The sequence below is a fragment of the Pochonia chlamydosporia genome, chromosome 3 (genome assembly GCF_001653235.2).
Source record: "Pochonia chlamydosporia 170 chromosome 3, whole genome shotgun sequence".
Lineage (NCBI taxonomy): Eukaryota > Fungi > Ascomycota > Sordariomycetes > Hypocreales > Clavicipitaceae > Pochonia > Pochonia chlamydosporia.
Genome location: NC_035792.1, coordinates 1,284,349 through 1,308,928, shown reverse-complemented (window position 1 = coordinate 1,308,928; position 24,580 = coordinate 1,284,349). Strand labels below are relative to the sequence as shown.

The 24,580-nt window shown below is 50.2% G+C and overlaps 7 protein-coding genes across 7 annotated transcripts; 3 read left to right on the top strand and 4 right to left on the bottom strand.

Moving 5' to 3' along the window:
* Positions 1-1,499: 1,499 nt before the first annotated feature.
* On the bottom strand, positions 1,500-1,664 carry VFPPC_15759 (hypothetical protein; the record flags this gene model as incomplete). The annotated part of the gene is made up of 1 exon (XM_018293512.2): positions 1,500-1,664. One exon carries the CDS (start codon positions 1,662-1,664, stop codon positions 1,500-1,502), a length of 165 nt encoding a protein of 54 aa, XP_018144828.2.
* Positions 1,665-3,797: 2,133 nt separating this feature from the next.
* On the top strand, positions 3,798-4,136 carry VFPPC_17746 (hypothetical protein; the record flags this gene model as incomplete). The annotated part of the gene is made up of 1 exon (XM_022429435.1): positions 3,798-4,136. The coding sequence occupies one exon, from the start codon at positions 3,798-3,800 to the stop codon at positions 4,134-4,136; it is 339 nt and encodes a 112-aa protein (XP_022285527.1).
* Positions 4,137-6,378: 2,242 nt separating this feature from the next.
* VFPPC_04297 (kinesin) lies at positions 6,379-8,557 on the top strand (the record flags this gene model as incomplete). The annotated part of the gene is made up of 5 exons (XM_018283671.1): positions 6,379-6,597; positions 6,662-6,845; positions 6,935-7,387; positions 7,459-7,689; positions 7,773-8,557. 5 exons carry the CDS (start codon positions 6,379-6,381, stop codon positions 8,555-8,557), a joined length of 1,872 nt encoding a protein of 623 aa, XP_018144827.1.
* A 2,428-nt stretch (positions 8,558-10,985) lies between these two features.
* On the bottom strand, positions 10,986-11,327 carry VFPPC_17747 (hypothetical protein; the record flags this gene model as incomplete). Its single annotated transcript, XM_018293511.2, has 1 exon — positions 10,986-11,327. The coding sequence occupies one exon, from the start codon at positions 11,325-11,327 to the stop codon at positions 10,986-10,988; it is 342 nt and encodes a 113-aa protein (XP_018144826.2).
* A 5,250-nt stretch (positions 11,328-16,577) lies between these two features.
* Positions 16,578-17,564, bottom strand: VFPPC_04294 (Helix-loop-helix DNA-binding domain-containing protein; the record flags this gene model as incomplete). Its single annotated transcript, XM_018283670.1, has 2 exons — positions 16,578-16,915; positions 16,985-17,564. 2 exons carry the CDS (start codon positions 17,562-17,564, stop codon positions 16,578-16,580), a joined length of 918 nt encoding a protein of 305 aa, XP_018144825.1.
* A 3,226-nt stretch (positions 17,565-20,790) lies between these two features.
* VFPPC_04292 (negative regulation of gluconeogenesis) lies at positions 20,791-22,144 on the top strand (the record flags this gene model as incomplete). Its single annotated transcript, XM_018283669.1, has 3 exons — positions 20,791-20,841; positions 20,921-21,460; positions 21,518-22,144. 3 exons carry the CDS (start codon positions 20,791-20,793, stop codon positions 22,142-22,144), a joined length of 1,218 nt encoding a protein of 405 aa, XP_018144824.1.
* An 880-nt stretch (positions 22,145-23,024) lies between these two features.
* On the bottom strand, positions 23,025-24,568 carry VFPPC_17748 (CCR4-NOT transcription complex subunit 7; the record flags this gene model as incomplete). The annotated part of the gene is made up of 2 exons (XM_022429436.1): positions 23,025-24,050; positions 24,122-24,568. The coding sequence occupies 2 exons, from the start codon at positions 24,566-24,568 to the stop codon at positions 23,025-23,027; spliced, it is 1,473 nt and encodes a 490-aa protein (XP_022285526.1).
* Between the last annotated feature and the right edge of the window lie 12 nt (positions 24,569-24,580).

Sequence of the window (24,580 nt, the reverse complement as noted above, 5' to 3'; positions counted from 1 at the left end):
TCTGGAAAGTGCTCCCCAATGAGGAGAGGACATCCACAATTTGGACGAACTCCAGTTGAACTCCAGTTGATGACCCAAGCCTCGCCGGTTCTCTGGCCAGAGCAGGCCGTTGGCGTGCTCTTTTGTTCCAGTATCAGAGCGAATTCTAATCAGCGGATACCAGGTTTCAGCACCAGCTATGGGGTTATGGAAGTTTACACAAAGACGAGGTAGACGCTCCATCAACTGCTGAAAATCCAATGTCGTCCCCCTGCCTCATCATTGCAAGAGTTTGGATCTGGATGTTGTGCGGTAGGAACGCTGGATTAGACGTTGGCATCGATGTTCTCGTGGTGGTCCTTCGTACTCCCTGTTGAGACCTCAAGCTGTCTTGTGGCTTGGAACAGGAAAGCCATCATGCTCGCTGTAGCTTGTGGAACTAAAGCTCTGGGCTGATTATTACCGGCAGGAAAAGAATTGACCCTTCAGACCATGTCGCAACGTCGGTTGGTTTTCGAGAATGACATCTTCAAAAGCCCCATATCATTTTCCAATTATAAGTCTGTCATTAATTGACAAGTGGCGGTATGCTAGACATGACATTTGCCATGCTTTTTCATCGATACCTGTTCCCAAAGAAGAAAAGTTGAGGCTCCAATCGGGGAACGAGTCCTGTGTCAAGTGGTCTGGTAACACTTCGTATCAAAAACGCCTATAGTCTCTATGCACCAGTGCAGGCGCGCATTGCCTGTGAGAGGCAAGCCAGTATTAGTACCACTTTGCACGAGTGCGTCGTGCAGAGTCGATGGATGGCTTGTCCCCAGCACGAAGCTGTCAAGGTAGCCAAGCTCGCGACATTTTTTGTTCAAATTAGACGTGCCGCGCCATGCCAGGCATGTCTCGGTTGGGGTGGCCGGGGCGCCCTTGATGCTCAAGCAAGAGAGTCGTTAGTCTGCTCACATGCGGAGTATGCCAGAAACAGACTACCGAACTGGACCTCAAGGCACGCCAATGATCCCAAACCATGCAATGCATATCAACTCTGGTCATGTCTCAGGTCTTACTCCGCGCACTGTTCACGCCTATCCGGCATACGACCCCAGACAATGGTACCTTTCTTACTGCCTAGTGGAGAGAACTGAATTGCTGAATGGGTTCAAATAGAAGGTTACACAGGGTAAGCTTCTCTGATCACGAAGGGACTGGCTGGCGAACATTGCGTCCGAGTTTGGAGCGGGGAAGGGAGCGGTAAAGAAGGCAGGTAAAACAAAAAAAGAAATAATAAAATATTAATAGCGGCTGAGAAATAGGACAAAAGCAATGGGGAGTTCTCTGGTAGTGTGATGCCTTGATTCGATCGATGTAGCACTCCTCCTGACAGTGCTGTATCATGCAGAACAGATGAGGAGATTGTGAATGTTGCGGCGGTTGAAGCAACCATTTGATGGCTTCCATGACTCAGCCAAGAGAAGTTCTTTCAGTGTAAACCAGGGACAGCCAACAGACGCAACCTGGTCAAATCAAAGATTGCTTGATCCATGACAGTGCTGAGAGGAACAGGTGTTGGGTTTCCACCAATGTCTCAAACTTTGGCTCATCGATGTGTTATTAGATTGTCGTCCAAAATGCCTGTGGCTGATGCTGTGGAGTGCTTGGCGGACCCTTGACACCCTCTTATGGTTCATATTGCTTTTTCTGAACCCCGAGGCTGTCTCATTGCTTCTTTCCGGATCTGTTTTTGCCTCCTGCTACTTGTTTTAGTCTCTCCAACCAGCAGCTGAGGTGTCCATGATTGGTCCCAAATGGGTGCTCCAACAGACACTTGATGGCCCGCATTGCATTGCGAATGTAGGTACCTACCTCGCGGATAGACCCCGGCCAATTCCCGACGATTAAAATCCTTACCACTCTGCCGCAAGTTCCCATGTAGCTGGGCATGGCGAGCTCCAGCAGGGAACTAGGTGGCTGTTTGGTTCCAGCGGGACGGACAACTCTGGGTAATTGGCGCTGTGACAGGCACGTTGGATGCAACCCTTTACTCGTTGGTGACATGGTAGGACCAGACAGTTGTTGGTCGACTCTGGCGCTCCGACCACAGGCTGCCCCCGCGGTTGATGTTGGTTTCGTCTTGTAAGGCGAATTGTCACTTGAATTGTCGGCTCCGACACCCCAGACAATACCTCATCGTCGGTAACGCTTTTCTGCTGCTCTGTGTTTGTTGCAGCTTGCCAACGTGGTTTTGGTGGCTGTTCGGCAAAACCTGGCTAGGTCAATCTTTTGGCAACACGTGCATGGAAAAAGCAAGAGAAGTGAACATTTTTGGCTGGTGCTTACCCCCCCATGAAAACGGCTGGTCTGCGGTCTGCCTCCATAGCACGCCGCAGGAACATCCAAAACAATGCATCAACCCATCGCGACACATCTGCCAGCGTAGTCTTCAATACAGCAAAAATAATAATAATAATAAAATAATAATAACAATGAAAATTAGTCAGGTGATGCATGCTCCTTGGGAACTTCACAGAGTGATGCTGTCGTCTGGTCGAACCTGCAAATCTCGAACCCTGCACACAGAGTAGAAATGCAAAGATAGCCGAGGAAGGAGCGATGGTCACATCCACGGCAAGTGCATGAGATCGTCAAATCTTGATTTCAGCAGCTGGGAATCTAGATATCTGAACCTTGCACCCCCAAACTTGCTTGTCATCGACTCATCATGGATCGGGGTGTGCAGCATCCGGAGCTTTCTCCGTCCCGTCTTCAGAATCGATTACATCAAAGTAAGCCCATGAGTCGTCCCTTGCCGGTTGCAAGCCTGGACGACTAGCTTCATCTCTTTCTTCCAAGATCAGGCCTTTGAGAACAGGACAAACACCGAACTTCATTGCTGAGCCTCGCACGGTGAAGGTTCCGGCCGATAGGTTTCATCAGCTTCGTACTCAGCGTGTTGAGACTCAGCGTTCGACTCCGTTCCCGTCCTGGTCTCGCTGGTGGGCACGATTTTTTCCGAGCAAAGCTGAATGGTATGTTTAGCCTGATATAGCATTGCCTCTTTAGCCCGAGTGCCTGGATATGTAGCTAACCTTTCAATGAGCCTTAACCCATGCCTTTCAAGGTATTGCCGTCCTCTGATCCCCAGACCATGGGCTTATTATTCGTCACTGTCCAGGCCTCAGTCGACAGGCTACGGGGATGCCAGACGGCCACAAAAGACCAAAAAAAAAAAAAAAAAAAAAAAAAAGAGTCTTTCCACAAGCCAGCCTCTCTAGGGAGCTACCAACTTACTCCCAGTAAACGTTTAGGCTGGATCTACGTTGATTGGTCGTGCTTAAAAGAAAAATGACGAAACCAAGACCAGTGTCGGACACCAAGCGTTCAAAGACCCACGGTACCTTCGATATCGTGATGTTCCCTGTCCAATTTGCGCAACCAAAGTCGCGGCACTCGGCTTTCAAGTCATTGTCAGCAATCGCAGTGCCAGACGAGCCTGGGGCCTCGCTCAAATTAGGCCATGGACAGACTGTCATCTCAATCCGAGGCTAAATAATACTTGGGGTCGACTGCATCTATGTATGCTCAATACACAACTCCAAGCCATGCGTATTGGCCACGTCCAGGGTTGGCATAACTCTTCCGTGCTCTATCGGATCCCAAATTCTTATTGTTATTCACCACATTGTATCCTGTTCCCCATACGATATGAAGCCTCCACAAGCTTGCACCTTTGACACTATACTGGCATTCATGAGGTTAGATCAGCGAATGGCGAGCAACAAAATGCTTCAAGTGCTGCCCCCCCTCCACTGACCTACTCAAGGATGAGATTTTCATCGACATGCTCCAGCAAATTACTGAGGGTTTCTTCCACTGACAATGTTGCGGGCGCTGCATGCCGCCTCCCGCCATCAATGCCGCCATCAAAACGCCCCGGCCTCCCGTACCCGAGCCCGTCGACCTCGTCCTGGCCCTGGTCCCCTAGCCACCCCTGTCCATGTCGACCCTCCAGCTCCCCAAGACCGCACTTGAGATCTCTAGCTCCAACTCTCCCGGATTGTTTGTCTTACCACACCCCTCTGGCTCTCGCGGCCGTACTTCACCTTCACCCTCACGTCCTTTCCCATGTTCCCCCCCATTCCCGGCTAGGTTCAAGCGACTAAGATGGATGTGGCCAGGACCGTTGACAAGGCCCCTCGTTTTTCACCCCATCAGAATGCTCTCTGGACTGGCTCGTCCCGTACCACACCACCTCACCCGTGCGATGCCGTCCAGGTGCCGTTGCTGGAAGTTGGTCTAGCCCGCGCCATTGAGAAGTCACTCCTGCTTTGCGGTCCTGCGGAAGAAAGCCCTGTTCAACATGGCTTGCCCTGTCTGTGCCATGTTCATACAAGATGCACACTTCCTGTATTTTACGGGAACACAAGCTCTCAGGGCTCTGCCACACCCTCGTCTCTCGTCGCCCACTCTTTGCGCTACTCAAGACATCCACCATCGCAGGGATTCGCTTCTGTGGAACCCTGGCACCCATCATACCTTAAGTGCGTTATTGGTCCTAGTTGTGACCACAGCCCAAGGGTGCCACTGCCCACCAGACTGCCCTCTGCCAACGGTCTCGCTCACCTCTCCCCATCCAGACTGATTGTGGTGAGCTAAGAAAGACAGTCCCAGCTGTGCTGTGCTGTCTGGTAGGTGTTGCCCACGGCCGCGTCCAATGATCCAACTGTTTCCCGTTTAGCTACACCAGGGAGGACGCTTGGGTTGAAGTCGTCGTCGCTTGCTCGCTCTCCCTCTTCCCAATTCTCCCCATCTTGTTCTGATTCCTCTTCATTGTCGAGCTCTGTCACAAACGCACTCATCGGAAGTTTCTAGCTATTCACATACCGCCAGAAAGTTTCATCACTTTTCTCTTTCAAATTAGTTCTCGGACTTACGGTCCATTGGTGGCCATCAACGACGTGTTGAGGCCAGACTGTCACAGAATCTGGCCAAAGATCATCTACGAGTCGGAGAGCTGGAACAGAGACAGTCCGCTTGAGTCCCGTGCGGGGGGGTCTCATCATTAATTGTACGGAGCACACTCCCAGCCAGCAAAGGACCAACCCATACGAATACCGGCCCTGTGGTGCTAGCCCACTCTTGTGCCACCCATCTCATTATCAGCCATTCCACCCCCATACTTTGGTTGACGCTCTCTCTCCTCTCCCTCTTCCCATCTATCTTAACTCGTCCTCTTGGGCGAACCCGTGGTTTCTAGGTTTACTCTATCCACGCACTCATCGATATTAAACGCTTATGATAGCTCTATATCAAACAATTCGGATATTCAAACTTCATCCCAGCTTACAGACTGGCCGTTGTAGTTTGACTGAGAGCCATTTTCAGTAACATCAACACCCCCAAGCTTCTGAGCTCTTCGAACCTCTCATCTGAGCTACATATAGCCTAAACTTGGGATCGGGCTTCAACAGAATCGTGAGTCCGAGTTGCAAGTCAGCTCACGCCGCGATTACTTGCCTTGTTCTTCTTGTTCTTCGTTGCTTTAGAGACATTGTATATCAAGCAGCACGGCATCGTCTTACACAGCTTGTTATTGTTCAGTCCTAAACACATCTGAGGCACCACACATTCTGGGCAATCCACCCATTTTTGAAGCCTGCCATCTCGGTGGCCACATCGGAACCAGGCTCGAGATTTATTGATAGCACCAGCTTTCTGTCCGTTTTCCTTCTCTGAAGCGGTGCTGCGAGTGTAGGGCAACGCAACTTGCGTGGATTCGAGGCGATATCTGAACCCGACATCAGCCACGGCCGTCGTCTTGTGGTCTCCAGACGGTACGACTGAACTGACCAGGACAGAGATACTGCTGGCTGTGCCGTATTCTCACACGCGATCCGCTCAAGTTAGTGCTTGTCCACATTGCAGTACAACCACAAACCGCAGCAACCGACATCCCTGGACACTATCACGACGAGTAGAGCAACTGCCTCGGCCGTTTTTGCTAGTACCGGATCACCAGGCACACGTTTACACGACATGCGATAAACGGGCCAATCGTTAACCCGCCCGCTGACTGCATCCTCCTCCAGACACTTTGCTCTTGTCACCGGCTTCAGGAACTGATTCACGGCCTGTTCGTTCCGCTCCGAACTATCTGCCGCTTTTAGTGCACCGGCCATGTAAGGCAAACACATCCCAGCCTGTCTTTTACTTGTGTTGACCTTTGTGCCACTGACTGTGTCCGAAAAGAAAAGCCAAACATAGTTATTTGTCAGTTGTGTGTCAGTCCTCCATCTGACTTGTCGAACCGACAATTTATCAACAACCCGCCGGGGTAGGCTGACTAACGGTAACAGACTCGGGTCTATTATTCGCTTCGAAGCCGTCGAATTCCAGTAACAAGCCATGGTCAGACCGTACCCGCGGGAAGAGTTCCCACGCCAGCCGTCGTTCCAGCAGCAATGCTTTCCTCCTGCCACGAGGCATGCTTCATTCTCACAGGAAAGATATGCAGGCGATGCGGTGCAACGCTCTGATTCCTTCCCCCAGGATCGTTACGGTATTGATCCATCAGATGGTCGCTTTCAAGAGGCTTATGACTTGCACCGTCGTCAGCCCCCAATAGTGAGATTCCCCTCAGACAACCCTTAATACTCTCCATCACTGACATGAGGATGAATGGGATCAGCAAATTGATGAAGCGCTCCGTTCACATTGCGGTATTGCCGCAAAGCAATACTTTGTGGCGGCCCTCTGCGAAGACGGAAAGTCAATGACCTTTCTCAGTCCATCTCAGAAGTTGAACGATGCTACGATACGGCAGTTTTTTGACATGAATAAGTTTCAACAGGTAATGGCTCGAGTGGATGCTGGTAAGTTTCAAGAGTCTTTGGCGCAGGAAAAGGAAGAAGCATAGCTGTCATCTCAGGCTGGTACTAACCATATATCACACTGACTACAGGAGCTGATCCGATGTTGGATGACGGATTGGCATTTGAAGATGGCTCATTCAACCGAACCGGCTTTGGGCGTATGCGCCCCACAGATAGACGTCGAAGCTCGATTTTCGATGATTGGGAAGGCCCAACACGCTCTGCACGGAAACGACCTCGGCCTCGACACCCCATCAACGAGGAAGACGACGTACCAATGACTGTGTCATCACGCAAGGGCATTAAAGTAGGCGATGCGGATGCAGTATGGAGTTTCTACGAGCAACGCTTCAAAAACTGCCAGCAGACTGCTTGCAAACTGATTGCCAAAGCATGGGTTAAAGCTGTCGAGCCCAAGAAGCAATCAACTCATCCGTACACGGGCAGCGATGAGAAGGCTCCGGACTGGTGGCCCAAGCCATGGGGTCCTACAAAGGATGACAAAGTCAGGCACAAGGAGCCCGATCACTTATATAAACGAGGTAGGTTTGGCTTGACTTTTCCCATCAAGTCGGCAAATATCGTGCATGACAAGCTCACATGGCCACAATAGAACGCGTGCATCTTCTTGCTCACATACTGAGGCTTGTCGTTGAGCCCAATGCTAAACAGCACACGGACATTCAGAAACTCGGTCTCAATGTGAAGAAACTGGAGGAAACAACCTATGAGGCTCTTTCGTCGTTCTTCATGGACAACGACACCAACGCCAAGAAGCGGCCGTACCTGAGTGAGATTTTCAAAATGGCAAGGCAGGAGGAACGTTTCAAAAATGGCGAAATCGGTAAGTCAGTTGCGGGTGCAAAAAATGAAAACCGCCATTTGCAAATGTCTATTGGCCGTAGAAATTATTAACCCATCGTTTAGACGGATCCACCGAGGTATACGTCATGGCTGAAGACAAAGTTCCCGAGAACTATGCCTCCGACAACGAAGATGCAGCGTTCCCAAAGGAAGAGGATGATCATGAAGTGCCACGACCCAAGGTCAACACCCAGCAGCAGCAGCAGCAGCAACAGCACTGTGTGGTCCAAACCCCAACGACGGGCCCCTCTTCAGCACAGTCCTTGCATGGTGGTCATGGCCCATTTATTGGTGAGCTGCCTGTTCGCGGAACATCTTTCAATCCAACCATGTTGCCTGCAGACTTGGCGTCCCAGCCCCATAACTTTGTCGACAGCAGTGGTATCACGGTCACGGATCAAGCGACGGTCACGGCCCCTAATGGAGCTCTGACTTTAGACATGGTGACCAGCCCCCACGACACCAGCCGACGTGCCTCAGTGTTCAGCGAGTATACCAGTCCAGGGGGAAGCAATATCTATGCTCAGCAGTGGCAGCAGACTGGATCAACAGGCCCAGGGCAAGCGTCGATGTATGCATATACCCCTGCCCCAAACAACGCCCAGCAGCCTCCATTTATGAGCCAGTCGGTTCCCATGAACACAAATCAGCCGTTCATGGGTGGCACGTTCGAAGGATCACCACGGCCTGAGTATGACGCTAATGGGGCTCCTATGTTCCGGACGGGAGAAATATCGCACGCACCGGTCAATCAAGCACAGAGCTATTATGTTCCTAACGACAACAGAAATGGATTACGGGTCATGGCCCAAGTGGTAGACAGTGTGCCCAGAAGCCAGATGCAATGATTTCAACAAGAGGGACGAAACAGGGCTAAAGCATAAGCAGATGAGCACAAGGTGCAAGCGTATCTGGTGCAAGCATGGAATATTGGCCAGAAGTCGCAAAATAAACACACGACAACGTTTTAAAATCAGCGCTTGGTCTCGGACAAAGATCTCTTCGAATTTTGATACCCCCCTAGCAAGTGTTCATCCGACTCGAATAAGACGGCGTTTTAAGGGACATATCACGATTGGTGTTTTGGTGAAGCAGTGGAGGGATCCTCGGCGGACATGTTTTATATACCAGCTCCACCACCGATGCTACAACGCCGAATTGATCCGGCTTTCTTGTGCCTTTTTGCAACACGCGTCCTGGACATGGAATGCGTAAACTGGAGGAGCCAGGTGGCGTGAGAGCGGAAGCGTCAGGATGGTTTCGTTTCAATACTACATTTTGGTGTGCTTGAGGGGACTGATTGTGTTATACTGTGTTATACCAAAAAGGAACATATTTGGCGGCAGGCATTTTGACTCTTTGGCTCTTTTCAGCTTGAAGGATACTGAGCTCTTTCTTTCTGCGCATGTTGGGGGCCCGATATGATATTCCCACAGCAATGCAATTGGCACATCCTTTCCACCTGACCGTGGCGTTGGGCGGGTATAATTTCTTTGCTTTGGAAGTTGGTCGGTTATTTTGTCACACAAGGACGTTCAACTCCGGGCAGTGCTCAGATGGCTTGGCACTGGGAGAAAAAATTGGCGGCGAAGCTGGTTGGTTACCGAGGATTGACTTGACTATTTTCTAAAAGGGGGTTGGCAGTTTTGTTTGGCGTATTTGGCGGTTCATCCGTCACGCAGCGTGTTTAGCAACTGAGTTTGATTCCCGCTCATCTACGACTCATGACCCCTTTCTCCGTTCCTGTTCTGTTTTGTTTTATTGTCTTGCTGTCTTGTCTACTTTTGCCTCTCCACTCCCTCTCCTATCTTGAGGAATGTAGCTGCCGCCTGTTGTCCTGCCTGCATGGTTGTGGAGTGTTTGGATGGGCGCCGAGATCTCAGTGCCGGCGGGTTTACGACACACAAGACAAGACAGTGGTCGGGCCAACAGGGCACGGGACTGGAAAGCTATGGCCAGGGCCACCAGATCTCTTGACTGATGCGGCACAGTCGTTGCCAATGAGGAAGAGCAAGATCTGGATGGTTGGTGGATCACAGTTGGAATTGCGGTTGCAGTTGACGTCGAGGAGAGGCAAGGACTGTACGGAGCACTGTACTCCGTGTTTGTATGGGAGACAGCCAGATCCGCGGCCACGAGCACCAGCCTTTACAAGGTGACGAACGGCCAACGGTGGGAGCCAGCCAGCCAGCCAGCCAGCCGGGGCTGGGTTCAAGTAAATCTTTTGGAAAGAGTTTGGGACGTCAATGGCAGGGATACAAGTGCTGCAGGGGCGGTATGGACTTGACGTGTTGGCGGAAGTGGGAACAATGGAGAAGCAGACTAGGATAGGACTTAATCGTGAGCACTGACGTTCTTGCTGCAGCATGATGCACGAGCTCCGTGATGTGGCATGTTGATTCGATGGTGGCCGAGGTGTGGGTGATCAAGACGAGATTTTGGTCCAATTGAGCAGACATTTGGGGTTTTTGTCCGATTTAACTCGACGGTTGAGCCAGGCAAGGGCGTGACAACAGGTAGATGGTGTGTGCTCGAATATCCTTGTTTATTACAAACGCAACTGCGTTTTGTATTGTATTGCGCCGTGTCAGTAGATCATCTATTCAACAAGATGAGATGAGAGAAGGACGGCCAACATAGGATGGCAACGCCACGCATCGGTTCTCGCCAGCAGCGATAGCATACTCGGTACGAAACCATTGGACGACAAAGTTGCGTGCCTAGGTATAGATGCAGCTGCATTTCCCATGAACCAGTAGAAACGACAAGGTATGTCATCGAGTGGTGAGGCGACACGGCTAACCGGCTGCAGCAAGGGTCAGAGTCTCATGGAATAGAGTCGCATATTTCGGTGGCACTGTGGCTTTGGCAGGCGCGTAGGAATAGCAGAAGGGACAGGATGTATTCGGAATAAGTCCTTGTGGCCCCGTGTTATAAGGGGGGTTCTAAAGTTGTTTGGCTTGCGATCTGAGTCTGTGGCTTTTGTTGAATAGCCCTGATGATGTGCGACTTTCCGGTTTGGCTGTTATGAACTAGTACAGTAGTTGCTGTCTTATATGAGTTCTAAGTAGTATTGTACCTCTTTACCTACTCAAGTCATAGTTCGTCATGTACGATTTGCAATGCAGGCAACTCAACCATGATCATCAGCATCATGTCCATCACACAAACTCACATCAACACCGTTGTCATTGTCATGCACCCCGCGGCCCTTGTCATCTTCAGCACAGATTGAGTTTGGACAATGGCCCATCAAAACCCATGCCGTACCTTGACTCATGTATAATGTCTCCACGATACTCCGTACACGCGCACACGTTTCCCAATCTTGACCATGTAAAGTGGGTTGCAAGTTGCAAGCATCCAAACAATCCCAGACCAGAAACAAAACGAACCCGCGACAACCGCCACAGGCACAAAGACGCACTCTGCAATACGCATTCCCATCGTCAATGGTGTCATGGTTAGCAAAATCGTGGTAGGCTGAGCTTCAAGGAACATTACAGGGTCCCACTCGTCATCACGGTCTGGAACCCGAGAACCGGCAGGGCATTGATTAACCATGCGTTGAATGGGCGAAAACAGAGTCGTCCATTGGACGAGTGAACCGACGGGCATGTGGCTGAAGGCTGTTGCTTTTTGAGACCTAGATGTGTTTGCACAAGATTGAATGGGTGGGCGAGGGGGTTGTGAGTTGACTTTTTTGTTTTATCATTCGAGTAATGGGCTTGCATTTGCACGGCGAAGAATGACTTCTGGAATACTACCAAGGGGGGAACGTGAGCAGGTTTCAATGAGTCGTGGCTTTGTGAGAGTTTGCGCGGGACAAGGGCATGTGAAGCCGGTGAGATGTGTGAGTGTGTGTGTGTGTGGACGCCACGGCCCAGAAAGTCGGAAAGAGGAGATGTGAAACTTTCATGTTGCTTTGTGTATCTACAGAGTGCTCTATGTGTGCTCTACGCTATATTGAGCGGATTATGTCTCTTGGTAAATAGTAGTATCTGTGAGGGCCTTCGGAAATGCCATGGAAACTATGTATGAACCACCCAACATAATACAGCAGCTCAAGACTGCCCAACGTTTGTTTCATTTCATCCCATACATACCCCGTACATTGACAGCGTGCTGTCTCATCCATCGTATACTGTCCAGTATCCTGGCTACAATCTCCCTTGTCACCGTATATTCACGAGGCACGCGCTGCCCAAGCATTCACCATTCACCACTTGTTTGTTCGCCCTCTTCTTTCCCTCTTTTTTTTTTTCATCCCATCCCATCATCCAACTCAATCTTCCCTGTTCCCTGTTCCCTTTGAGCGTGAGGCACGGTTGCGTGTTGCGTGGGACAAGGCGACAACCGGTTGTTGGTCCACCTCGACTGTTACAGTTACATCATCCCATTCCATCCCCCTCCCCTGTGCCTTGAGTCTGTGCGCCAACAGGGGTGGTTTTCATGTTCAAGCTTGTCTTTTTTCCTTTCCTTTCCTTTGACGGCGGACCTTGGGCTGTATGTCAGTCTAATACCTAAGACAGGGTGTGTTTTGAATGGGGTGGTGATGGCTTTCATGGTCTTCCTCCAGTATGGTCATTCGGCTAGTGTTAGCCGTTGATAGTGCAGAACAGAACATGTAGTGTATCCTTTTCATTGCTGACTGCGTTTTCAAGACTAGTGCTGCGCAAAAGGTGTTGACTTGAATGCTTCACGCCAACCTCAGACTCCTATCCTTCGTAACCAATCCCAACCAGTGCCCTGCAAAGAGCAGTACAAAACACGACGTCGTCTTGGCTGCATTGCCCGCTATGTGCTACATCTCCCACCAACGCCCCGGCATGGTATGAGGGTCAAATAAAAAAAACGCCAGTGCTGCTGTGTAGCCCGTCCGGACGACATCCGGGCCTATCGAGAAGCATCGGTGACAGGATGGACCGTGCCAACGCTGAATGAACATGGAGGCATCGGCTGCTGGCTAACTGTTCCGTGCTGTACAGTACTGTACGGCACAGACCTCTTGTTGAGAGAGGGGGGTGTGTGCTTTTCAATCTTGTTTTACCTTGAGTTTTGGTGGAATGAACGGCCGGGCAAGCAATTTCGGAGAGATTTCTGGCGTTGGCTGGTTTGGGTCGCCTGAATGCCTTTTTTTCCTTTCTCTCGAGCTAGTTAACTACTGTACAGTCTGGAGTATGTCCACTGGCTGGCAAGTTTGGGGTCAGCTGAGGCGTGTTTTATGCCACAAGATACTCCGTGCAAGGGACTAGAATACATACGCCGTAGAGCAAGTTTAGACGAAGGGGAAAAGAGAGCGGGAGAGCACAACGGCATGTCATTCATTTCCCGGTCGTGCGGTCCCATGATACGCCTCCTGTCTTTGAATACCACAAGGTGTTTTGAAGTCGACATCGCCAAACAATCTCTGATGGAGGTCGCACATCCCACAACCTTGTTGGGGATCAGAAAATTTCAACTACACACGGGTAATAGATGGGTGAGATAAATTGCCCGTTCTGCGTGCTGTCTAACGGCCCGAAACTCTGTACAAATTAATTTGTCCCATCAATCTGGAGAGTGTGAGCTCGAGACAATTCTGATCGAGCCATTCACGAGTCCTTCAAATGTCACTGTGTCATGCTGAACCACAATGTGGGAAAATGCACTCGCTGATCAATGTCCGTCGGATCAAGTTGGCGAAACATACTCCGTACATGAACCTGAACAGTAGCAACTTGATTAGACGCCGATTATCCGCCGAGTTGCTATTTCTCCGTCGGTAGTGAGCTGTTTCTTCCCATGCTGAAAGGTTTCAATAGATGACACCTAACCGATGAGAATCCTGTCACTTGTTACAGAAATATGCTTATTGTGTAACCTCATCGGCAGAAAATCGCCCGTTACCTGAATATCCCGCTCAATGTTTACGATCTGATCACGTCGCATGAGGATAATCAAACGAGATTTCGGAGCATCAACCCAACAAAGGACACAAAAAACATAAGACAAGTCCTTGGCATTTCTTACTCTCCCCTCCGTCCGGAGAATTCCGAAAAACCTGTCAGACAATCACAAAGGTTCCAGAGCTAAGCGAGCAGCCTTATTCCCCCTTTTGTCCATCCGCAGGCCTGGTTAGCGAGACGCCCACACCCCTTGGACATTGATTTCCCTTGGCGTGCGTTTTGTCTGTGTAACGCGTTTTGGAATCCCCTGTCCGGGAGCTTCGTGATGCTAGGGGTGCTGGGGAATAAGAGGGGATTAAGGACGGGGTATGCAAATCAGTTAGATGGTGAAGTTGATATGTTACAGGAGGTGAGAGCGTGAACTTTGGTCGGAGGATGGGAAAAAGAGGCTATTGACTTGGGGATGCACAGTTGTGTTGTAGATAAGGTCACGCACGTACTGGTGATTGGGCAACATTGGGTCTTTTAATCTATTTTATATTGCGAGCACCCGCGTCACGAGGGTCGTGGGATGGGAAGAAGTCCGTCTATGTATCGGTGTTGACGGGTTAAAGACGGCTGGAAATGCGATTTCGAGACAGAGGAGGCAAAAGGCCCGAATTGGGCCGCTGCAGGGTTTTCAGATGTTAAGTTGTTTCGATAAGGGTAAGTATGTTGCTGGGAGGAGGGTTAACTTATTTGATATACATGACCAGAGCTGCAAACAGTATGAAGGGTAACTTCATGACTGGAAAGTCTTGGGTAAAGTGAACTTAATTTAGGTTCATCTCTCTGCTGAATTAGAAGATCGTGTTACCTAAACGGGATATCAAATACAAGGGAGGCCAGGGACAGCAGCAAGGTGATAGAACTTCACTCCCTACATATGTCCGTCAATATTAGACGAAGACCTAAGAGCGCTAGGATATACGGAGTACCCTTTAGGCAATACATACCAGGATCAATCTCAATTTCCGCCTTCTACTCCGTACATTCAATGCAGCATTCGTTCATCAACCCTAGCAAATAATCCAACAGAACCAACTATAACTACATGCCGCCCCAGAACCCTTCCCCAGGCACCCAACCCAATCTTGGCATGTCATGGTGCACAACACAGATTCAAACTAGTTGCCATCTCCGTCAGTCACATATGGCACGCCAGGGTTGAGCCGGGCACGCATTCTACTAGTTTGATGTGGGCAATATAACCTACATTGCATGTGATGGTGGCATGTACAGTATGAATGAGGAAATGGCCGAGCCCTATGGGTACTAGGTTGTTTTGACGAAACAGTCTTTGATATCGTGCATGGCGGGAGTTGCCGAGATGGTCGTTTATAAGATACGAGATGCGAGCTGAGGGTTGTGACGTTGACTCTGATGATGAGATGAATTTGGTGAAGACTGAACATGTTTGTCCGCATGACTATTATCATAAAGACAGGATAAGTAAAAGCAATGAGTTTATTTTTAATGTAATGTAATTACTATCAACTGGTTTCAATGCAATGGATGATGTTTTTGAAGTTGCAATGTAGCAAATCAGCTGGCAATTGCACATCTTTAGGGTAAGTTGATGTTGCGATGACTAGCTACCCTAGGCTTTTGGCATTTAACCTTTGGCGATTTCTTGTCTTGGAAGCATACTCAATACTTCTTAGTAATACATGTCCGGTATCTGAGTTATGTGTGATAAAGTCCTACACTTGAAAGCTTATTTTCATTTCGTTATGTCGTGGTGAATGCCCAGCCCTCCAGTCACGGATGGGGGGTGAATCTGAAAGCGAATTGCTTTGAAAAGATTTTTCTACTTCTTATATTTTCTCTATATCTTTAAGTCTAAATTTGTAGTTCAGACACAGCCTTATGTTTCCATCTCCTGATGACATCAAACCGGCGTAATAGCCAGACCCAATGGTGCAACAGCCAAGCAATAGTAACGACTTGTGCCCTGCAAAGTCGGCCAGCCTAGATTAGCATTTTACAAGTTCATACAAGCTGGTAGCTTTATGTTGCAAGAGTCAACACCATAATACCCGATACTGTTATCTTGAGTCAAAGTAGGCACATGCCGTTACGGTTGTTTTAGTTTCAGAACAAGGGATCAAGGCTTCTAGGCTACTAGAAGTCTCGTGGATATCGGAATGCCTCGACAAGCTGGGCATTACACTATTGCTAATATCATATTGTAAACCCTCCTACAAGGATACATGTTAACAACCATTGACGGCCTCGTCCTACATATCATCCAGGTGACAACCGCAGCATGGGAGTCAACAATGGCGCAATAATACACATATTCGCTGCTATTCAACCAAGCCGGTAGATATATTAGTCTCTGTCCAGAGCGAATACGTGCAACATAACCACCTAGGTACCTAGGTATAACAAAACAATCACGCTGCGCCAATACACCATCAAAGCAGCAGCTGTGCCAGACAAACTGTCACGGCGCAAGCAACGCACCAACGCCTCTCGATACAACACTTGAATATCAAAGTCCGTACCAACCATACACAAGTGATTCTTCCTTGGCCGCATAACCGTCCACTGCCTCGGGACCGTTCCATTCCGTCCGGCAAGTTGGCGGAGCTTCCTTCTACCAATTTCTGCAACAGACCGGTAAATCACTACCTGGCTCCTCCTCAGGTTCTAGAGATGCCATGTCAAAGGAAACAGAACGCCTTTCTCCACCGTCCTGGCTTCTCCTGCATTCAGCCCTCTTCCCAGGTTCTCAATAACCACAAAACAAAGGCCAATTCCAAGTTTCCTCAATCCAATAATCCCAATGGATGAGGGCGTCTTCACAGAGATGCCATGCTCGCCACAAAGTAAAATGCCTCTTCCAGGGCCGTCTTTAGATCTCCACCGTGGTAGGCTGGTTTCTGTCCCCAAAAGCCCACCCTTAGTCAATCAAAACGCAATCGTTGTCCAGTTCCTAACTTGACGTCGCCCCCGTGCTTGGCTCTTCCTTAGGCTGAGGAGGCTCTAGGCCAGCATTCTGTGCAACTCGCTTCCATGTCTCCAATTCTCGGTAAAGACGTTCACATTCTTGCTTGAGTTTGTCGTTGGAGGCACTCAACTCCGTAATGGCCTGCTCAGTGAGCAGCTTTTCAAGTGTCCATTTTTCGATGTTTTGCTGCTCATTCTCCTTGAGCTGTGAAATAAAGCTGACGGCGCGCTGCAAGATGGAACCCTTGTTCTTTTCGCACCCAGGAACAATCTTAGCTAGCTCATTGATGCCTTCATTAATGGTCTCACGCCGTCTTCGCTCAACTAATAAATTGAAATGTCAGCAAATTCCGCCCAGTCCATTCGAAAGGGGGATGTGTATAGTCTGCTCACCTTCTTTGTGGTTGTCTTTCCGCATTTTGTGCCACTCCTCAGAGCCGACGGTAGGCTTGGGGTTTGGAGTAGCTGAGGATGTAGAATATCGATGTCCAGGTTGAACACCATTTGGTGGCGGTTGTTGGCCGACTGCGGAAGGGTCCATCATATCAGGCTGGGGAACGTCGGGGTTGAATGCTTGATCGTGATGATGGTGCTCGCCATCAGCGGTTGCCTGAGCTGCAAACTGCTCCTCTGTCGAAGGAGGGACGTGAAGTGTAGGATACATGCCAAGTGCAGCTTGAGCGGTACTCGTCGCATTTGAGGGATCAGATGCATCTGTGTGGTCGGCAGCTGCAGCTTGTTGCAAGGCATTGAAGTCTGCTACGTTGACACCGTTTGCGGCAGCGGCGTGAGTTGCTTCAATAGCATTCTCAATAAATGCAGCAGTGTCAGCAGTCATGGCTGCAGGGGGAGCAGCAGAAGCACGCTTAGCACGCTGTGCACCTGGGCTGTCCAGTTCACGCTTTCTCTTAGAGCCGGGAGAGCCGGTGAGACTGGACAAATCAGGCTGGTCAATCGCAATGGAATCAGACATTGCTTTCCAAAGACTTGTGACAATGTCAAGCGAACGGGCTTGTGGCCCTCGACGTAATAACCTTGGCAAGCTTTTGGGTCTATGCCTCACAACTGGTTCACAAAAAGGTCAGAATAAGCTCATCTAATGGAAACAAGATGCGACGTGCAGAATGATAAGCATGCAAACAGGATAATAAGAATTCTGGTCAAGTTGGCCATTCCTATTGATGGTTGTGCAAAGCAACAATGGCAACCAGCCTTGTGTGGGCGCATTCATTTCATTTTGAACACGGTCACGGCAACCAAATAGACAAAAGCGCTTGCTTCAGTCATCAGCACCCTCAACAAGTGCTCTCAAACTGGCAAAATCGACAGCACACGCAACATGTATCGACAGAGGAAATGAGTGCCGTTTGGGGTTTGAGATTCAACTTGTCGCGCAGAATGACAGTTGTTGTTGGGTGGTGCTGTCAATGAAGCCACGCATCCTCGCCACGGAAATCACGACGCGATGCGGGGAAAACCAACGACAACACGCATCGTCACCAAGATGAACGAGCGGGTTGCTAGTCCATCGTCGTGGTCGGCCGTATCACTCTCATCGCCTCGAGATGCGTGTAAGTCGTCACTTGATGACTTGGCGCCACCGTGAGATGGAATCTCATGGCCAGAGCAGGTTCACGGTGGCGACGGCGAGTAATTTTCGCGGCAGAGGTTCTACCCATCAGAATCGACGCAAAGGACCTGGAATTCCATCAAAAACTCCATGGAAAGCGACAAACGGACATCGTGAAGACTAATGAAAAGGCGCATATAGCAGACATACCTCGCAGATCATGTGCTCTGGAGACTCCCAGATCACGGGTTTTCAACTCACGTGTTTTTGGTGAATCTCGTGATATCGCGCCGACCGGGCGTCGAATGTAAGTCGCGGCAGACCCGCAGCTTGGTTTGCACAAAAGGACACAAGCCGGGTACGTGCAGCAAGGGAAGGGAAAATAAAATTGAAGACTTAAAAATGGGCGACGGTGTAATCGTCGAGCTCCGAGACGAGATTCTTATGCTTCTAGTTACAAGGGGCGATAGATCTGAGTAGGACCAAGTTGCGCAGGTCGCGCCTGAGACCAGAGAGGGAAGACAAGGCAAGGCGGCAACCAGACTGGACCAGACTTGGACTTCGACTGGATTGACTGGTCCTGACTGGCTTGGCTTGCTTTGGCTGTCTTTGTCTGGGGGGTGGGGACTGCTGGACTGGTTCAAGTGTGTCAGGCCTGGTCTGGCGTCTCTGGCTTTGGCTGTGCTCTGCTGCTGGCTTTTTGCTCTGGGCCGGGGTCCTCAACTGGGTTTGGGGTCCAGATGGTCGACTCTCTGTCTGCTTTGGGGTCACTCACTTCGGAGTCACTTGCTTCCTCGTCCTCAAAGTGGGTGGGCAAGCAGGCGGCTGGTTGATTTGCTGGGTCACGCGGCGGAGAGGGATGTGGAACACGTGCAGCCGGGAGACGGTCAGTCATAAATAGGAGGGGGGACGCTTTGCTCAACTCGTCGACATTTATGCCTGAGGCATGAACGCAGCTGTCCAATCAACTGAACTTGTTTGACACATTGTGGTTGCCCTGTCCAATAGGAACTCGTGGCGAATGGGGCCATGCCGCACATTGAGCACTTCCAACGACCAACACAAAGCTTATTGAGGGCGTTGGGTACCGGTACTACAGTACGTACCCAATTGTACTTGGGTACCTAGGTACTCGCGGTACTTGTCTGGCCAAGCGCATTCAAATCGTCCTTCTCCGGTCATGGTTCTCTTCCCCAGCCGTTCAGTAGTCCCTTCACAGGCAATCACGAGTATCCTGCTTCTTCTCACGTTATTCATCACAGGACTGCAGCCATATTCAGCCGCTCACACCCGTTCCTGAACAGAAATGTATTGAATCCAATCGGTCTGTTTTTGCCGAGCCTGTCTATTTCTTGCTGCACGTGCCCCGTGACGTCTCTGTCTTCTCCTTTGACGTGCCAGGCAAGATGCGTTCTCGACCATGTCAATAAAAAGGCTCCATGTTGCTGCCTTCAGGTACAGCACTGCCTAAAGTGCAAAGTGCTGGTGGCTTGGGACCAATGCCCAATTTGTGCAACTCCCGGCTTGGCTTTGGAGACGTGCGACCATACCTGCGGCATCTCGAAGAGCTGGCCAAGCTGAGGAAGGCTTCAAAAACTTGCCGATGGTTTGTAATCCACCGATTGAGTACTGTATGTCCAGCTGATGAAAGTTTGTTCATCAATAGTTACATCACTTGAGAAGCGGTAAGCAGACCGGAGTGAAACAGTCTGGTCTATTTCGGGAACCGGGTTTTCTTGGTTGTACGACCTACAATACATACCACAAAATCAGCCAAACCACTCTCTATCAACGAACACAATCGCTGCATGTCGCAATCACGGTGACACGACAACGAGGGAATTGTGTTGCCGTCCGTCATAGTTTCATGCTGGCCGGTGAATAGTTGCGCAATTTACATCTTGCCTACATATGGAGTGCAATATCAAGATGCAATTGGCCAGCAGTATTGGGTTGCTATCTTTCCATCACCTTTCTATCATATTTCACTCGATCGATGAGGCCTTGTAATCTGTCTGTGCATCAGGCTTCTTTCGCTTGGGACTAGCCGCCAGCCATGTCATGGAATTTTGTAATCTTTTGGGTCTCAGGCTGATGGATAAGCAGTCTCTCGACTGGTTTGGTACGATCCTGGTGGTTGACCTGTGATAATTCAGCCCGAGTTCATTGTGATTTTGTACCTGCTGATGAAGCGAAACTCAAACCGGTCGAATCCTCTTGTGAGACATGGAGTGAATTGATTTGATGCTTTAGGACACATGCATGCAAGACGGAAGCAAAGAACAAACAATTGAACATGCTGGGCGTCCAACTCGTCCATAGCCGTGTTGTCTCTTCTCTGCATCGCAACGTCATTGTGTTTGTTTCGTCTTCACCAAGTTCCCAATATGCAGGCAGGACATGCAAGCTTCCTGCCCCACCAATGCCGAACCAACCCACTGATAGCTCCAACCACTTAGAATCGGCCTGGGTCAACCAGTGCCCGACCTCAACCCCAGACTTCCAACATCAAATCACATCATGGCCGGGTGAAACGCCTACTTCGAATTTCGCTTCCCAGGTTCTGCACCGAGCCCTTTCTTTCAATGACACCTTCACACCAGAGGCAGTAATATCGCCCGCACCCATCATGGCCGACTACGAGCAATCCACGCTCAAACATAACGAGCATCTTCTGCTGGTCCGTAACTGCCACCCCGCAACATCACAAACCAACCCATCCACCACACATCACATCTAACACATCATCATCAAAACAGGACCAACCGCTCCTACGCCTCCCACACGAGCTCCTCCGCAAGAACTTCCGTTCCGCCCACTTCATAATCGAAAAAGACACATCCACACTCAAGACACTGCTCAAAGACTCCGCAACAGCCGCCGTGTCCGGCCGAGCCTCACAGCAAGATGTCCTCCGAAACATCGACGCAATGATTACCCGAATGCGGGGAGTAAAGCGTAAACTCACCACATATGCCGAAGAAGAGGCCAGATTACACCATCAGACGGCCGCACGCATCACACACCTCGACGAACTGTACTCCATGCGCAGTGTAGACGACGTCAAGTACGAAGGATGGAGTCGACGACGGCTGGACCGTCTTCTAGCAGATTACCTGCTCAGACACGGGTTCAACCAGAGTGCCAGCGAACTAGCCGACGAAAAGGACATGCAGGACCTCGTCGACGTCGAGACCTTCGTAAACATGAGCCGTATTCGACAGGCTCTCCTAAACGGCAGCGTCACCGAAGCCCTCGCCTGGTGTACAGATAACAAGAAAGAGCTGCGAAAGATGGAGGTAGGCACACTTTGCACATACAAACCACCCCGAATATCAAAAACTAACGACCCGCAGAGCAAGCTAGAATTCATGCTCCGTCTCCAGCAATACGTCGAGCTAATCCGCACGCAATCCGAGCCCAAGCTTCTCGAAGCCATCGCCCACGCCAAAAAGTATCTCATCCCCTACTGGAAGACCTACCCCAAGGAAGTATCCCAATCATGCGGCCTGCTCGCCTTCCCGCCCGACGGCCCCTCATCATCTGCCTACGCCAGCTATTACAAACCCTCCCGCTGGACCGACCTAGCAGACCTCTTCACCACCGCCCACAACAACCTCCTCGCCCTACCGTCCGTTCCACTCCTCCACGTCGCCCTCTCCTCGGGTTTGTCTGCTTTGAAAACCCCGGCCTGTCACTCGTCGGCCGCGCACCACGGAGAAGGCACTTCGACCCTCGGACATGGCGTCTGCCCTATTTGCTCGACTGAGTTGAACGAACTGGCTAGGAATGTGCCCTACGCACACCATACCAAGAGTCACGTGGAACATGACTTGATGCTCTTACCGAATGGGAGAGTGTACGGATCACAGAGATTGCAGGATCAAGCGAAGAAGGCGGGATTACCACCAACGCTGGTGAAGGACATCCAAACTGGGGAGATTTATCCTGCCGAGGGGTTGAAGAAGGTTTACATCACGTAGACTGTTTTATTGTGGCTGTTCAAATTGTTATCATTGCTTTGAGCGCAGGATCCAAGTGTATTGGCGTAGCGCTCAATTTTATATGGCGTCTAGGGGGATGGCAGGCGTTTTTCGGATTTTCCGGCAGCTTTTATAGTATCCAGCTTTTAGCGAGGGAGCACAGAGTCGCACAATGCACTCAACTTAACAATACTACATCCTTTTCCCCCGGTTTCAACTAGCTAAGTAAGAAAGTCCACTCGGGGATATTGAGACCCCAAGTATACACAGGACGCTACAATACATGATTCGCTTTGAAACTAAAAAAATAGATAACACTAGTCAAACTTCCCCTGACCAGTTGTATCTCTCAGCTCAGTTCCTTGGCGGTAAACAAATCCCACTGACCAATGCTGCAGCCCTTCGCTGCCGTCCACTCCTTGTCCTAACCGACCCTGTTTCCGTCCATAACTCCCAGAAATTTCTAGTCCCAGTACTTCCGAAACCGGTTGTTTCCTCCAATGTCCTTTCCGAGGGACTTGCTTCTCTGCCGTAGCTTTCAAATACTACCTCACTTGTCGCGCATCCGTCCACAAGGCGGAAGGGATACCTCCAAAGGCCGTGATATTTAAAAGAATGGAGGCAAGCCAGCGGAATGGCTGAGACTCTTAAACGCGGTGGTACCAACAGTGGCAGAAAAGACGACAAGCATGAAATGACCTGACCGACCAACCCCAAATGCATGCGGAACAACTAATATCAACCAATATAACTCGTTATCGACAAACGTGTCGAAAAAAAGGGACACACAAACGCATATACCGCCTTGGCAACACACGTATGCGCGTCAGATCCTCAAATCTTATGACATAGGAGGCAGTTGGCATCCGTGTGCAGAACCCTATCTGCTGTTGCCGGCAAAGGCAAAGTTTCCAAAGACACCACCGCCTCCTCCGGGAGTCATGGGACCCATCTGCGACATAGCTCCGTTGGAGTTGTGGCTCAGTGTAGCTGCAGGACTGGCCACAAGACCAGCAGGCACTTGGTTTGGTGTGCTGGGAGCTCCGCCATTCTGCCCGTGTTCGTTGCCGCCTTGCTGTGTGATAGGGCCTAAGGGACCTTCGGGGACACCCAGGCCCCAGACTCTGCCAATGTGGTCTTCCGGGATTTGTCTGTTGAATATCCTATCCCGCATTTGAAAGAAGACTTTGCCTGTAAGCAAGGAGTCTGACCCGGCTTGATGCGCCGACCCAATGCGTTTGACTTTGAAGGTCTCAGCAATGTTCTCCAGCCCAGACTTGTGCTCAAATTTATTTAGAATCTCCACGATGGCTGGGTCATTAACATTGGGATATCCCTGCGTATGTACGCGTATGGCATGTTTCATAAGGTGTTTAACGTCGTATGTTGTAGGGAAATACAGCTTCATCTTGCTGTCAAATTGCGCCTCATCATTCGGCAATGGCGTGCAGATCAGCAACTTGGTCAGGTACCCAAAGTCGTATCCACCGTGGAAAGAAATCCACTTGGCCTCGTCGAAGCAGACTAAACCTGAGGGAATGAGAAGTGCAGCAAAGGCTTTGGGGTCGATGCCATCTCGCTCAAGCTGCTCGAAATTAATACCGGCCTGCTGTAGTGATTCAATAGACTTCTCGTTGTACATGTCGTCCTTGAGTGAAAATTTGAAGTTGAACTGCCAAGAGTACGGGAACGGCCCTTGGCTCGCAAGTTTCATGGCCTTGGGCCCAAGTCCCACATCTGGCCCAGGTCGCGCAGGTGGTGTCTCGCCCTCCTCGTTGAATAGCGTCAGCCCGATTTGAATGACTTTGAGCATGTCGACGTTTGTTCGCAGACATTGATAGTGATAGTCACTCTTCCCTCTAAATGAACCCATTGGTCTGGCAACAACGCCAGGGAATTCTGTGTCCTTGAGTCCAGTACCGTTAGCATTGCGAACAAGAGTTTGACACGGTAATGATTTGAAGGAGAAATGCTTACCATAGCAATATACGGGTATTTATCAACAACTTCTCTCAACACTGCCATTTCTTCCTCCAAGTTTTGCTTCCAAACTTCTCGTATCCTTCCTTTATTAGGTTGGGGCCTCATGGTTGGGTGCTCCATCAATACACCATGTTGCACCTGTGCTCCGTGTTGGGGTTGCTGCATTGGCGTGTTAGGACCATGTGCAAATCCCATTCTAGCACTCTGGCTGCCGAAACCGGAATCAGCAAATCCTGACCCGTTGAGTCCTGCAGCACCAAAGGCATTACCGTTGGCTCCCGCGAATGGACTTATCTGGGCATTGGCATTAAGGTACTGGTTGCCACCCATTGGCCCGCCCTGCGGCTGGCCATGAGAAGGAAATCCGGGCTGATGGAATGGCCCGCCAACGCCAACGCCAACACCAGGCCCGGCGCCAAAGCCCCGGATAGGAGGCGGCATTGGTTCCAGATT